The sequence below is a fragment of the Staurois parvus genome, unplaced genomic scaffold, assembly GCF_062004578.1.
Source record: "Staurois parvus isolate SC_StPar_1 unplaced genomic scaffold, SC_StPar_1.0 ptg000371l, whole genome shotgun sequence".
Classification (NCBI taxonomy): domain Eukaryota; kingdom Metazoa; phylum Chordata; class Amphibia; order Anura; family Ranidae; genus Staurois; species Staurois parvus.
The window spans coordinates 596,818-613,033 of record NW_028318167.1 but is presented as its reverse complement, the minus strand read 5'-3'; the positions used below and the strand labels follow the sequence as shown (position 1 = coordinate 613,033).

At 37.4% G+C, this 16,216-nt stretch overlaps 1 protein-coding gene across 2 annotated transcripts in view; it reads left to right on the top strand.

The window, feature by feature from the left end:
* Positions 1-422: 422 nt before the first annotated feature.
* TOX (thymocyte selection associated high mobility group box) overlaps positions 423-16,216 on the top strand; it is a 294,268-nt gene continuing 278,474 nt past the window's right edge. The window contains exon 1 of one of the 2 annotated variants that reach the window (XM_089685306.1): positions 423-942. In XM_089685306.1, coding sequence (XP_089541432.1) covers positions 841-942 — 102 coding nt within the window. In that variant the 5' untranslated portion in view covers positions 423-840. The remainder of the gene's footprint in view (positions 943-16,216) is intronic. The other variant, XM_089685308.1, reaches the window with a different exon arrangement.

Genomic DNA, 16,216 nt, shown 5'->3' with positions numbered 1-16,216 from the left:
TGTATTGTTCTCCACAATAAATGAGGATATAAAAATATATAAATATTTGAAATTGAAGAAAGGAATGTATGTATGTAAATCATGTACAGTAAGGTGCCGACACATTCCCAGCCATGTGGACACAATGCAGGTATTTCACAGCACACTATAGATGGGGTACTTCATATATTGTCACAATAAAAGCTCCGAGCAGTCCGGCAGGCACATGAAGCAGACAGGGCAGCGGCGGGGATGAGGGTCTGGCCGCCCGGAGCCCTCTTTGTGAAATCGGAGCTGTATGCAGAAGACGGCATTCACAGGACAAAGAGAAAGTTCTCCTCTCCCGGTAGATGGCGCTGCTCAAGTCAACAGATCCAACGTGTGTAATAAGTGAAAACAGTGATCTCCATACATACACACAGCCGGGTCCCTCCTCCTCCCTTCTCCTCCTCCTCCTCCTCCGCCGCCAGTCATCGCACGGGGCAGCCATTCCGAGGGCTGGGGAGAATCGCCTTCCCTGCCAGGTCCCCCCTTTCCCCCTGTGAGCAGGAGAACATCAACAGTCCGCCAAGTTACAGAGATAATCCGGTGGGAGAGGAAAACAAGGGAAGAGAGCCAAGGGGGCACCGCGCGCGCGCAGCCCAAACTAGTGCGAAGAATCTATTGGCTACTTTGTTCGGCGCTCCGTGCCGCTGCGTGTGGTGTCCGCGGAGCCCGGCTGAGGAGCGGAATTGTCATCCATGTGTCTGGAGTGCGCTGTGCTCTGAACGGAAGGGGGTTTGGTGTGAGATCTTTGTCAGTCTTTCTTTTCTGCTCTTGGACATACTACCAGGCTGGAGTTTCCTTGATGTGTGCAGTGCAATGGATGTGAGGTTTTATCCACCACCAGCACAGGCGGCTGCAGCTCCCGACACCCCCTGTTTGGGACCATCCCCCTGTTTGGACCCCTACTATTGTAACAAGGTGATTTCATGTCTTTTTTTTTTCTCATGATTATTTCCTTTGCTTTGCTGTCTCTCCGCCCTGCTTCTTTTCCTATGCATGCACACAAAGCCATGCACTGTATGCTCACTACTTACTATTGCTGCAGATTGGAACCCCCTAGAATTGCCTGACCTGGACTTTGCACTTGATGTGCTGGATGATCTGTTTAGGATAAGGGGGGGCACACAAGATCTCCCATTAAATTAGGATCACTCCAGATTATAGATCTTCCCTTCTACCTAATGAGCTGAGTTTCTCTATTGTGACATTTGCTCTGTGATCTCATTGACAGCATCCACTTTACATTTACTGCCTGCAGATAACTACAAGCATTTCTTAGCTATTGCTGCTGCTGTTGTCCAGATAGGTTTTTGGTGAGTTTTTTATGTGTCACCTAGAGGTGATTGTAACCATATTAGTGCACTTGCGACATACCCCGAAAGCTTGTCCTCAAAATTGTATGTTAGTGCAAATAAAAAAAGTATCAGGTCAGTACTCAATTGTTTATGTGTCACCTAGAATGTTATCCTTCTTTTGATCTACTTTACTACTGAGTGACCATGTGACTTGTGATGTTGTCATTATGGGATCTAGGCTTGTTTTGTGCTGGGCTTGTGGTGCCTAATGGTCTCCCACTGCAAACATCACAAGGCAAGAAGTGTGTTAAACATCCCTGAGCTCAAGCCAACGGTCATTATTTATGACTATTATTATATTCATTGGCCAGGATGGCCGCCTTGGGATTTAAGTTGCTCAGAGTCTTTTTGGAAGTCTCCTGTCGTTTGATTTCTTGACTGAGACCCCATTGCTCCATCTCTGTAGGGTGGCAGCAGGGAAATCTATGCATGAATTACACTCTGCTGCACTGATGTGATGAGGTTTGTGTGCATGAATAAAAATAGCTTGTTTAGCACAAAACACTTACATGACAAGGGCAGCTTTCCAGGCGTACGGCTGTGCCAGGGAAAGTGCTGTGTGGGACTTGCACATTAAAAGTTTGGCATTGCTTGTTCGGAGTGGTCTTGCTACTGTTCACTTGTTAACAGTCATAATTACTCTGCAATAAAAAAAAAAAAAGTCAATTAGGCAGGCATTCATTTTAACAGAATACGCGATGTCCTCGCACGTACAGTCTTTTTACACTTACTTTATTATTTTTTAATGATTGGCGGCAATAAATTAATATATGTACATCAATGGCGGTTTTAAGTTTTGCATCAGATGCCTTATGTTTAGACACTGATGACCTTCCATCTTCTACAGTCGCTGAATCTGCACAATGTATTTGTAGTAATTGGCATTTAGTGGACTGTGTACCTTCATTTAAGCGTGTTGCTGATACATTCCTGTGTCCATTACTGCGTACTGTAAATCCAACATATCTCTGTAGTGGTGCATTTACTACATAGCGCCTAAAGCATCTAAATTCTTTCCACTTTCAAAGGATTTGCTGAAACAACCTTCCTAATCAGGTTTCTGCTAATGCAAATGATTGTTGCAGTGCACAGAGGCTAGCGGTTTTCATAACACACATTAAATAAAAATGGATCAGAAGACAATGCAGGGTGCATTATGCTACATTTCAGCCTGGCAATGAGGAATATTTCTAATTTGTTTAGAAAATAGGCTTCTGTTATAATTGCTTTCATCACAAATGTACTTAAATGTAACAATATCTCAGTAATGTAATTGAGTTCAGTGACCTTACAGGCTGTAACAAGATATGTCATCAACATTAGAAAAGTCACTAATTACTATACCTCCAACACAGTACTTCAAGGAGAGCAGTTACATCATATCTGTAATTACAATCATTTCTTCCATGTACTAGAAAACTGATTCTATTTTATGTCATAATGTCTCCACTAGATCCTTACTCCATTAATACAGTAGGTTATATGAAGAGGCTTTTGCCCTTGAGTAACAATTCATTTGTAGACATGGATCAGAAAGCACTACACTACATTTAATACAAAGCATAAACAATTGTACCATACTAGGAATGGATTTTATTCTGTTGTTTCCATTTTCAAGACATCACTGTGTTTTCTTTGCTGTGTTGAGTGTTTTTTTAAGACTGTTTTTTTATTTTGTATACACTTAGTTAATACTGAGCATTTGATTTTAACTTGAAATGTTTGTGTTTGGAATACATCAAACTGTAATAGAAAATATTTTTTTAGGTAGGAAAAAATGTGCTGACATTCACTGCCAATAGTTTCTAGCTTGTTATACCCTGTATTCATGCAAATTGTTTGTGATGACCTCAATCTTGCTGTGCTCTGCATTATTCCTGCTTAGGCTTTTAGTAATTATTAAGCACAAGAAAGTCAGATTATTCCAGTTGTGCATTGAATGGGCTGGTACTGGTTTGGTTAGTGTTTCGAATAGCAGAAGATGTGATAGCAACGTGGACAAACTCATTGAGGCGCCTATCTTGTAATGCTTGTAGCTTGAGGGATAGCTACCTATGAGACATTTGTCCAGCTATCAAATAGCAGCCACTAATCAATAAACGGCTTCTTTAAATATTATGTTCCACAGCAACGCAGCCAACAGTACATCTAAAACAGGAATTGACAAATGCTAGAGATAAATTTAGATAGATTCCAGTGTTATGGTAAAGCATATTTGATCTAGCTAGATTGCTCTTGGGGCTTTACCATATTTAACGAGTGTGATGTGCAAGACTTTGGTGTACTGCATTTGTGCAGTGTTACTCTGTATTATGAAACATCTACTCCCATAAAAATGATAGCAGTATAATGATATTTTGACACTTCTAGCAGATGTTAGTCTCTCCAATGAGAGGGAGCCTGACCCCTGCTATCAGTAGGAGAGAAAATAATGGTCTACACCGCTCCCTATGGTGAGCCTCAAAGAAATGTACACTAGATTTCGTGAGCTAAGCTCCTTCAGGAGAAAATCAAGTCTACAGCCCCTTCACTTTCGACTCATACAGATATTTTACCTCTCAGGGTAATGAAAGCATGTGGAGATGTGTTTAAAGATTACGTTACCAGAAGAGCTTGCCCCTGTAAGTTGGCATTTACACGTATTGTTGAGCAACATATGCAATTAATATACATTCATTTCTTATAAGTGATCCTACTTACTGTCCTGGCTGCACTGCATCATGGTTATAGAGATTGTATTACATTCTAAGCTCTGGTTATTAGTTATTCTAAGGCTCCCATCAAAGCTTGCAATGTTTTAGATATTTTTTCCATATCTTTCCAAAACATGCCATTATGCTGTCAGAGATGACTTGTATTTAAGATATTACCTTTCATAGATGAATGGACTGAATGCGCAAGCATAAAATCATCGAACATTTCTGCTCTTCACTTTCACTACATTAATGGCTATGTATGGTTACAAAGAGTCATTCTTTTCCATCGCCCACAAATTACTGTTTTTTTTTAATCTGTTCATGGAATTTTCAATTTAATAAACTGCTATTGATTCAGTGGTATGTGGACTTGGGCAAATTAGGCGACAGAAGTTTTCTTTTCTTAAAGTTGATTGAATTTTATTTGCTCTTCAAATGAATCTCCAAATATTGGGGGTTTAGCGACACAGATAATATTTAATCTATAGGTTCTTTAACATTTTCTAGAATTGCAGCCACTGGTGTGTGCAGTGGGAGGACATTGTTGGGTGATTGTTGCAAAATCTCATGAGATTCATTGTGCAGAGTTAGAACAAACTGTAGGAAAAAAACATATTCTGGTCTACAGAGGCCGTTAAACATTTCTGTGATGCAGTTACATTTTGAAATGATAACATTGTAAACAATCCACTTGATTTGCAAACATTGAATCACTCTCAGGAGATTCACTGAAATCAATTGAAAATCGCTTGTGTAGCCTTAGGCCAGCAATAGACAGGCAGATCTGATAGGTGCTTACTGTACCTTACAAACCTCTCTCAACCCACAAAGACAGTTCTTATACTTTGTTTTCCATCACATATCACATTTAAAGAGAAAATTCACACAACAAAGATATAACACATCTGGATAGAATGTCAGCATCTTGTTGCATGGTTAGGTAGTGGGTAACCTCCCTTTTATGCCCCTTGTGCGAATGGTTGAGGCTAAACTGGGCTCACAAATATGGTGGTTCTAGCACCATGAAGCACATCATTCTTCATATTTACTAGGTCACATTTAGGATAATCAAGATGATAAAAGTAACTAATTTGGCTGGCAGGGCATCCATGTGCATAGGATAAATGCCAAGCTAAAAATGAAACCCATTTTGTAGGTAGGCCATTGAATACAAGTTTTTTTTACATCATCAGTTCTCATAATGATTGAAATGTAACTTGAACTGAATATCAGCTGCCGGTCTTTTCTCAACATGTTTCCAGGATACAATGAGGACATGTGATCACTGAAAGTAGTTATTATTACTGGCAGATATTTTCCAATGTATCGAGAGTCTTTTGTGTTCCCATGGAAAAAGGAACAATTCTTATACCACTTGTTGCTTGGACAAAAGTTGCATGGTAGTTTAGTAGAACAGTTCCATGATCACTTAGAGTATATATCTCTTCACATACCATCATTTTCAGAGAGAGATTTGTCCAGCTAGGACCAGCCTGAGACATCTTCTCAAACATTCAACTATCACTCATGGAATTCAACCAATGGGCAGCAACATTGCGCAATTGTAACAGATTAAAATTTTTAAACGAAACAGAGAGTGCAGCGCTAATGTAAATACCAAAAATAACACTAAATGATTATGACATAAAAATGGTGACATGCGCGATCATATTAAGTGCATATATAAATAACCAATAAAGTCCAAAAAAAATCACAATATATATATATATATTGTCCAAAATTGTTGAATAATGGAGTGACATCAAGTGGTAAGTGAATCCGTGACAATTCTTCCTCCTAATGCACTCACCAGAAACAAAGGATAAATGAGCATTCGAACAGAGGTAAAAACCCTTCCCACAGCCAGAATGGATATATGACAGATACAGCTGGACTCTATGTGGAAATCCCTCTAGAAGAATATGTGATTTCTCCACAGCATAACTCGGTTACCGATTCAATAAGGCTGAGTCCTGAAGGGAGAAAGCTCACAAAACGGAGCCCAGAAAAAGCAGCGTGGAGCATAAAACAAACACAATCACACTTACAAAGATGGCCGCCGGGCCATGACGTGTACTTGGTGGCATGATGTCAGCGTGTACACTCCTCCCTTTCTCCTCCCACATTCCTATAGATTACAATTTTTGCTGATATGAAAAATTCAAACACGTTCTATCAGAAGTGCTTGTTGGAATGCTTTCCAGGCATACCCTTAAATGGCCCCAATTCTCTTGTTGAGTTATCAGGTTGATTATAGCCAGTCTAAGATTTATTCTAAAAACAAAATTGAGGCACACACAATGAACGAAATCTGACCCAGTTTTTACAGTAATGTAAGTTATAGCTTATTGTACAGATATAGGTAAGAAGTTGAGGTTCAGCACAGGTCCAGTCTTTAGAATTTTCTCATAAGCTTCTTTGCTGATTGTAAAACAGGTGCACCTCTCTACTTTCTAAATGATGGTTGCTGAACAGAAAAATGTTAAAGAGGATACTGTAGCTGCTTACCTGCGCTTGCATTTTGCAGTGTAATGTACTGTTTGACAGAAAAGTCTAATGGTTCATATCAGTTTACAAACTGCTGGCAGTTCAAGCCCTTCCTGCAACACAAATTTCTGGTCTTCCTTAGGACCATGCTACAGTTGTCCTGGAAATACATGAACTGGGTAATGCAAATGCAGCATCGATTGCAACTGGGAACTGGTGTGTCTAGAGTTTAAAACTTCACTACAAGGACTTCTACAGCTGAGCTGGAATGTAAAGCACAGGAGGGCATAACCAAATGTGTAAAGTTCTTGTGATAATTTTGACTTGCCTATAGTTGTTGCAAGGGCCAACTAAATGCAAATGCAATTATTCTGTTATGACTGGACTAGAGCAGGGTCTCACTCTCCTCCACAGTGGGTAGCATAGATATGACTATTTCCCTGTACCTTATAATTAGTGGCCTCAAACCCTTGGTGTGATTCTAGCATTCTCATCTCTTGTTTCATTCTTGTACTATTGAGTCTTCATAGTATTTTTTATCAACTAGAAGAGATTTCTTGTCTATTTTCTATATTAAAAGAACCATTTATATGCATAGTAGGTATGACTAATAATCAGGAAATCCTGTAGTTTATGGTTTCCATCTTGCACCAGGACCGAGATAAGTTTTCCCGGTAGCAGAACTCTCCTGGTTGAACAGTGTGTCTGGGACTGCTTTCTTTAGAGAATAAATACTGCTGGATTCCTCATAGTTAAATATAAGAGCCAAATGACACACTACTAGTCAACGTAATATTACATTAAGCCTATCATAAGCATATAATTACTTAGGTCAAACCTCTTATCAGTTCTTTCAAAGTTAAATAATCTACCATAGGTGTTCTTTTCCTGTGTGTGGACTGGGCGATTTTGAATGGTGCTCCTTGACAACAGAAGGCAATATGTTTCATCAAGAGAACCTGCTTTTTCCCTTAAGGATGTCCAAAATCAAGCCCAGTTTTATATTTTATGTTGCATATTTTCTGATCTTACCAGTACACTATGGGATATAACAGTCTGCTATTGCTACAGTTATTCAGACACATTTGTAAAGCAGCAATGCTGAAGAAAAAGTTGAATGGCTATACTGAAAGGTCCGTCTAGTTGCTTATTATTTTCCATGTTTACAATACATGCTGACTTTGTCTAATATGCATAATAATAATCAGCTACCTAAACTACCTATATTTTAACTACCTAAAATATTTCCTTAAACTGACTTGCTTTCAGTAAGAATATCTGCTTTGTAATCTGAAGGTCAAAGGAAAACATGGTTCGACAGTAATATGCAAGGTCCTACCTTCTGCTTTGGGGACTATCAATAAGGTCTACTTTAGATCTGGGCCCCCTACCTCAGTAAAAATCGCTGCCTAAGAGTATGTCATAGTAATGTGTTTAAGGAAAAAGTTAGATTATCTCACACACCACCATTTAGGCAAGGTTGACATCATGCAGCTTCCAATGAGATCCTTGAGAATGCAGAGTAGCCTAGATCTCAGAAGAAGATGCTTGTGCTCTGTAGTGGAAAGTCTTCGTTCTCTAGGGAGCTTGGGGGAAGGGTCGTGATGTAATGCCCTGCAAGGTGGAAGACGGATGATGTAAGTATAGAGTCTACAGGTGCATTTTTACATTTTAAAGTACTTTTAGGCAGCAATTTGCAGAGTGAAAGGGGGGCCAGATCTGAGGAAGCAGACATTTTACATTTTACTACTAGGCCTGCTTTAAGGTAGGCTTCAATAGAGTGTTGATGTTTACTAGTTGTCCCAAGAGCAGTAGGCAAGATAGTTGCATGGGCTAAGTAACAACAGGCTCTAAAAACTATTGTCATCAACCTTATGTTAATATATATATATATATATATATATATATATATATATATATATATGTATGTATGTATAGTATTGCAAGGGATGGGTGAATCTCATGTCATGAGTAAAACAGTTTTAATAACTATATTTCATCTTTATCTTTATTTGGCTGTTACTGGAAATTCCCATTAACTAACAGAGAGCTATCATGTAATGGAAAAGCATATTTGCATTAAAAGATTACTTTTGAAAGTTTTTTCCATCCTAAAAAGCTTTTTCTTTGGGATAGTAGAATCATAGAGCAGACAGAGTTCCTTAATATCTAGTAACCAGAATGTACAAACATTGAACATGATTCTGCGTTTTTTTTGGCAATAACCATAAATGTTTGCCATACTTTGAGATTATAAGAAAGTTTTTTTCAAGTCTGTGACACTCAGGTATTATGCAATAAGACCCTGAAGACAGAAACAACAACGATGTTGTTTTTTTAATGGGCCAATCCCCCTAAGGGTCAGAAGGAATCTGTGGGCCCATTGCAGGACAGGATTTCTACAGTAGAAAGAATTGTAAAATGTATGATAAATTAGAGTAAGCATCATTAGGGATCTTGTAATAGGCACATTTTTGCAGAAAGATTTGTAGTGATTTATTATCTCATTTCATGGACTGTGTACCACTTGAATGGCTATCACTGATGTGCTATTACTGTAGCAATTGTAAGCCCAATTTACACAATCGAAATCAATGTCCAAAGAAATTACATAGAGACTCTTCCACATTTGGCTGTGAAAACAGAAAATTAAAGTGGGTTCATTACTGTAAATGACTATGGTTTGTTTAAATAATAAAGAAAGAAAAAATACAAGACCTTAAAAAAATCTACTGACATCAAAACATGTAGCTATAGCCAGCAGATCGTGCTGCTGCAATGGGGGTTAACAGCACAGAGGGTGAGAACTGGATGCAAGCAATATTAGAAGCCGGACAATAATTCTGTATAAAGCTAATACACATATAATTTATAAAAACACTTATTGCTAATGTTAACTAACAGGGTAATGTTATTGCAACACTATTAAATATGTCAGATCTTTAATGGGGACTAACCTTTCATCTTGCCTTCAGCATGGGTTCACGCAGGAGTGGTGCATGAAACCGCATGTGATTTGGACAGGAATTGCACTGCATTCCTGTTAAAATCACGTTATTCTTTGCAGTGCGCTTTGAGTCCATTTATTTTGTATGGGCTTAAATCTCACTTCGCACGAAAAAGGTGTCCATTTTAGTTATTGGAGAATTTGCATGAGTACATGTACTCATGAAAATGCTTAGTATCAGCACCAATATCAGTATTGGTGCAACCCTAATATATATATTTCTTCTCCACCTCATATTTCTTGCACACTGGTTTCATCATCACATCATCAACATGACCATCTTACCTCATAAAGGAGGCACCTCTTAGTCTGTGAAACATGTTGGCTACATATTAGAAAAAAAAACTTACTAATTGGACTCTCAGTTTGAGCGTGGCACTTTACTTTGTCTTTACAGTCTACAGTTGGCATTATGCATTCCAGTTATTTGTAGGCTAAGAGTTTGACAATCACCTGCTCAGTGCATTCATTACAGGCCCCATTTAGAGTGTGTTTCAAACTTCTCAATTTTTCTGTTTTTAGTTATTAGATCTGAACTTACAGATTTGTTTCTTCCCATGGCAAAGTACCAAATACTTGCCCTCCTAACAGTTTCCTCTGATGGGGTGGCAACAATGCTTCCCTGCTTCTGAATTCAGAGCAGCATTGTCACCCTCATGTAGGCTCTGCCTGCTTGCACTACATTGGAATGAGAAAAGGTTATATTGTCACTGCTGATTCAGAAGCCTGTACCTTGTTAATCAGCAACTGCCCACACGTAACCCTCCTGTGTTTCTCATAAAGACTGCTCACCAAGGTGATATTAGTGTACACTTCATGATACATTTTCCTACATGAAAAGTGAATTTATAAAATGTATCAATGCAATTGGGTACATGCATATTCTTTGGTAAGTCAGTCCTGCAGTCTGAAAAAAAATCTCAATTGTGCTTTAGTGCGGGTGAGTGGAAAAAGTACAATACCTGGGACCAAACAATTGTAATTCTCCTTCGGAGAACACAACAACAATGATGGAGAAAGTACTCAACAAAGAATTCAACTGGTTAATTTTAGAAGCATACTTTTTTAAGATGTCAGTAAACATTTGCTTTGATTTTTAAGAATGTAAAGAACTCAAAAAAGTTAGATGCCTTCTATAATTTTTAAGTATAATGGATATCTGGCTCCCAGAATCAGTCCATTCCTGCAAAAAAAAACCATTGTATTTGAACTAATATGTATGCTACAAATTGTAAAAGGCTGGCATGTATCCAAATACCATATCTAAAAAAAACAACATATACCCATTAGTTTTATCGTTGGAAGTTAAATCAGACTTGATATGTTTGAACAGTTTCTTTTTGACAGATAGTAACAACAGCTTTTCAGAAAAACTCAGAATAGCCCTAGGGTAGCTTTTCAGACTGAAGGCGTTTTGTCAGCAAGCTTAGAACATGTATTCATTGAGAAGGAAGGGAAAGATAGTTTACTTACTATATCTGGCTTCTTGTTGATTCCTTGGCTATGTTTCTCATTTTGAATTGCACCATAGTACAAGATTGTCCTTGTCTGATTTATAGTACTTTGTAAGGAACTAGTTTTTAAGCCCTTTTTGACATTTGGTGCAGACATTTTGAAGGTAGAAGGGAATTACAGAAAAGTACATAAACTATCATACCATTTTGGATCATTTAAGTGAACTTGACCTATCCTAAAGTTTTCTTCAAGCAACAACAGTGATAAAGTGTAGGAAGCTTTTGGTGCCTGACTGTATCTGTGCATACCAGTCCATGTGACCCTCTGGATCTTAGACCCCGTACACACAAGAATATCGGACGAATGGTCGTCTTTTTTTTCTCTTTGCATGCAAGTCTCCATATCGAAAATGAGGAGGTTACTAGAGTTTCAAAAATTCTCTCATGACAAAATAAAAATTTGGAAGTGATGTAATGTATTGTATTTTCGAACGAAAACTGTATTGATTAAATGAAAATGGTACGATTTTGTATCGTACGAGAAACATTTTTGTGTTTGTCCCTTCAAATAATTTCAGACAAAACCTATGTACCAACGATCAGATCATCATACGATCACTTTGAAAGCGGTATTTTTCGAATGATTTTCTGATTGTGTGTACTATTATTATTGGAAAAAGAAGCACACAGGTGGCACAAACACGTAGCGCATTGTCCAAAGTTTATTTAAAAATGTTAAAACAGAAAACATACTCACAAAATGAGATGCATATAAAAGCCTATAAAACCACTGGGATGGCCCAACGTAATGGCAAAGTGTCCAACTGATGGTGAGGTTGGCCTGCTGACGCGTTTATAATAATAATTATTATTATTATTCTACAGGATTTATATAGCACCAACAGTTTATATAGTGCTTTACAACATAAGGGCCGACAGTACAATTACAATACAAATTAATACAGGAGGGATCAGAGGGCCCCACTCATTAGAGCTTACAATCTAAGAGGGAGGGCCAATTGATACAAAAGGTAATAACTGTAGGGAATGAGCTGATGGAAAAAATACATATACAGTTGCTAGGTGGGGGCAGGATGGGCCTCTCTAAAGAGATGAGTTCTTAGGGATCATCTAAAAGTGTAGGCTTTAGGCTCAGATTAAATAAAGATTAATCCCCCCCTTCACTAAGCCTCCTCCACTGCTATTCAGCTTTCAAATGTCACAAATTCAAAAGGCAGTAGAGGCAGTGACATATTACAAATAAGTGCTGGGACTGGATAGATTTAAATCTAGACCTGGGGAGGAATCAAGGACCAATATACAGCTTGGACCTAGGATCCAAGGGGTTTCCAAGGGGAACTAACAATATTATGCTTTTAGGGTCAGTAATGTGAGGGTTGAACCCACTGCTTTCTGTATCTCTGAAAGATTCCCTTGTTATAATTTGCTTTCCCATTCTCTAGCCTTCATGAAAACATAATTATGATGTCTTTCTTGTAGTTTATGTTTTTGGAAGAGCATTGCACCATCTTAATAGGTGCTCATTTTTTTAAGGGTCACTTTTACTAAATGCCAATTAACTTGTATTTTCATGAAGGACTCCATTTGGTTATTAAAGTATAACTAATGGCAAATCTTTTTTTTAGTCCTGGATGGAGTGGAGAGGCATTAGTGCCCCTGTCAGTTTATATTGCTGTCTCTGTCCCTTTTAGGGAGATTCACCCTCTCTATTTATCCGGTTTACCACTTTCATTGAAAGAAAAGGTAAGAGAAACCACAAATTTTAGGTTGTCCCCAGGAAAATAATAGAGAGGAAATTTTCCAATGGGGACACTGGTTCTGGAGACCTGGGGGTCCCCAAGGAGTTCCTTTAATTTGCAGAGATTTTCTCACTTCCTGTTTTGGCTATAGAACAGGAAGCAAAGACAAATCTCCCCAATGGGACACAGATACCAAAAAATAAACTGACATGGGCTATAACCTTCCCTTACTTTATCCAAAATGAAGAAAAAAGTTTTGCTTATAGTTCTACTTTAAAACATTGAATAAAAAAGAAATGTTGCCCCTTAAAGTTGGCCTTTCACCCAAAATTTAAGATTTGTTTGTTAAAAGTAACCTTTCTATCATATATAAAATTACTAAACCTAAATTCAACCTCCACATTTGGAAAAAAACACACCTCTCCTAAACTTCTACTAACCAGCTCAGCTATATAGGCTCAGGTGATGTAGCCAGTGCCTTTTCAGTTGTCTTATGTGAAGGCAGTGTCACCAGTGACTCCAGACCACTCCCTGGACCATAATTGCAAAATATCATCAGATTGGTGAAATCTAGCAAGTTTTTGGTGATTTGTTGGTTTTGCCTATTTCACACCATCAGATTTATTAATGTGCATGCCTAATATCTTTTGCATATGTCAGTGGTTTGACTCAAAGATTTAGAATAGAAATGAAGCTCAATTTACAAAGTTGCTTGTTTCTTGTATGGCCGTCATTAAACCTACTGTACATATTTTACCAATTTAGTGCTATTATAACATTGCCAGTGTTATGTAAGAATAAAATCCACGCAAAAGTCACTTTGTAAAGATAGCCACACAGATTATTACTCATATGAATAACACTATCTCCAGTCTGGAGATGTCTCTGGTTTTCAATATATGTTTATTGATGAATGCAGGAAGAATAAGCATTGAAACCCAGGCCACATACTAACTTTGAGGCAGTAAAGCACTGAGAATGATGTGGCGGGAAAGATCTAGCAAGCATAGATACATTTAGTATGTGAGCTTGAAACTAGTGTGTATTCTAGAGGATCGTACGATGGTTAATATCAGAAGTAAGTATTATACTTAGCCAAGAAAAAGTTTTTTTTGGGAGGCAGTATCAGGCAATGTGATTATTATTTTTTATAATTTAGTTGGAAAAAAAGCAAACAGTTTTCATTAACCCGTTTCTAAAAAACAATAAATAAACATGGAGTTTGATTGGCTGCACTGGGCATCAAGTCTACTTTTATGCCCTAGTTTCTATAAAATAGGCTCAAACATTTTTTTTCCTGGTTTGTATAATTGTTTGCCATAGTTGATTGTACTGTCACAAAAGATGTCACATAGTGGGATTGATTTATGAAAGGCAAACAAGCTGTTCACTTTGCAAAGTGAATTTTTACTTGGAAAGGAAATTTTCCCTTAGCTTAATAAATTAGGTGAAGCTCTGCAAACTTCCCTCATCCAAGCATGTCCAAGCAAAATTGTTTCTTGCATATGACTGGGTATTCTTTGCAAAGTGAACTTCTACCACTTTTACTAAGCTAAGTAAAAATTCCCTTGCAAAGTGAAAATTCACTTTGAAAACTGAAATGGTGTACTTTAGTAAATCAGCCCAAGTACATATTGCCATTGCACCAATTTGCGTGCACTGAAGCTTGTTGAAAAACAGATACGTAATGTACAAAGCAGTTAGAGCCAGTTGTGTATGCAGATTCTCCTGCTTTTGTATATGACCCTTATGGCTTTTCACAGCTTGTCCAACTCTTGTTATTTCCCAAGTGTTTACATGCTGAATAATTAGTAATATTTCCTTTTTAAGCATATTTACATATGGTATTTGAAAACTGCCATGTAAATCATATTACCCATGTTTATAGCAACATAAAATACTTTCATTCCATTCAGCCATGACTGGCTGATTTAATATATCTTGTACGTGGTTTGAGTTAAGCTGTTTAAATCAATATTGCATTATGTCAGATGGGTTCATAAAAGTCTGTTTTAATGGCTTCAGCTGTTCTTCAATATGATTTTTGTTTAATGTACAGTATTATAATTTCTCGTCATTGAGCTTCCAAGGACTCTTTTTGATCCAATGTTTGATTTGCTTCCCTTGCCCACAACATTAAGAGCTTCTCTTTTCCAAACCGTTAGTGATCTTGGCGAGTTGAAGTATTATGACGGAGAGAGCAAAAGACTTTTCTGCAGAGAAAGCTCCATTTATGATATATCAAAACAAGCTAATTATCAGTATGTATGCCACATCAAGCTAAGGGAATCTGTCAAAATCCTTCAGCTTTTGGATCAGTGAATTTGCAGACTGTCCTGCTAACTAGTTATTGGTAGGGACATTTAAAAAGCACAGCATGATTGTGTTTATGCAACTAAGCTTCTGAAACTTTTATTTGCATCTGAGAACCTTGGCTGGGATCCTAAAAAGGGCTTTAGAAGGAGAGTCTGCTGTGGTTTCTTATTGATATTTTAAGTATTTGATCAAGGATATCATAGTAACAACTGGTTGTGCTCAGTTGTATCTGTGTAGCTTATGTGTCAGTACAGTGAACTATTTTTTTTAAAGTATATTAAAAAAGATATTGTTTTTGAAAAAGCATATCCAATATATAGGTTGTGAGAAAACTGAAGGGAAGAAAAACACAAATGTTTCCATTTTCTTCTTTTTTTTCAGTTGTTGATTTAGGGGATTACAGCCTAATGCATTATTTAAACCTTGGTCTGGTTTCACCCCTCAGAAAACCTTGAATGCAAAATGATGACATTCTTTACACAAAAAAAGAATATATTTCACCATTTGACAGATGCAGTCATGACCATTATTAATAAAAACCTCTTCACAGTGGAGGCTTAATATCAAAGCTAATGATTTATTTTATGTTAATGACTTTCTGCTAGAGCATAAAAGACTATTCATAATGGACTTTTCAGTACTCTGTTCAGTTACTAAGGCTAATGGGGTAATCTTTTCTTTGCCAGATTTGAGCTTTTGAAGTAAATCATGCTGTTACTTTTATAAGCTTAATTCTTGAAATTTATTGCAAAAATCTAATTTTAAAGAGCTGGTTGTAGAATTAATTATGAAAGAACCAGAAAAAAAGAAAATGCAACTGCATATTAAATAAGCAGCATTAAAAGTATGAAAAATTCAGATTACAATTGAAAAACATACAATTCTTTATCAGAATGTTCAAATCTCCTGGGATTGTTCTATTTTGCAGCATTCTAATTTGGTTGCATTTTTTATCACTAGACTAGTTAAATGTAGAATTAAAGTTAATTACAAACAACACAATACAGCAACAATAAATAATTTGCCTAGTAAAGTTCACATCATGTGCTAATCATGACTCCTGGTTAATAAATGTCTTCTATTTCTCTCCCCTGATGCCCATAAAGGTCTGTTATAT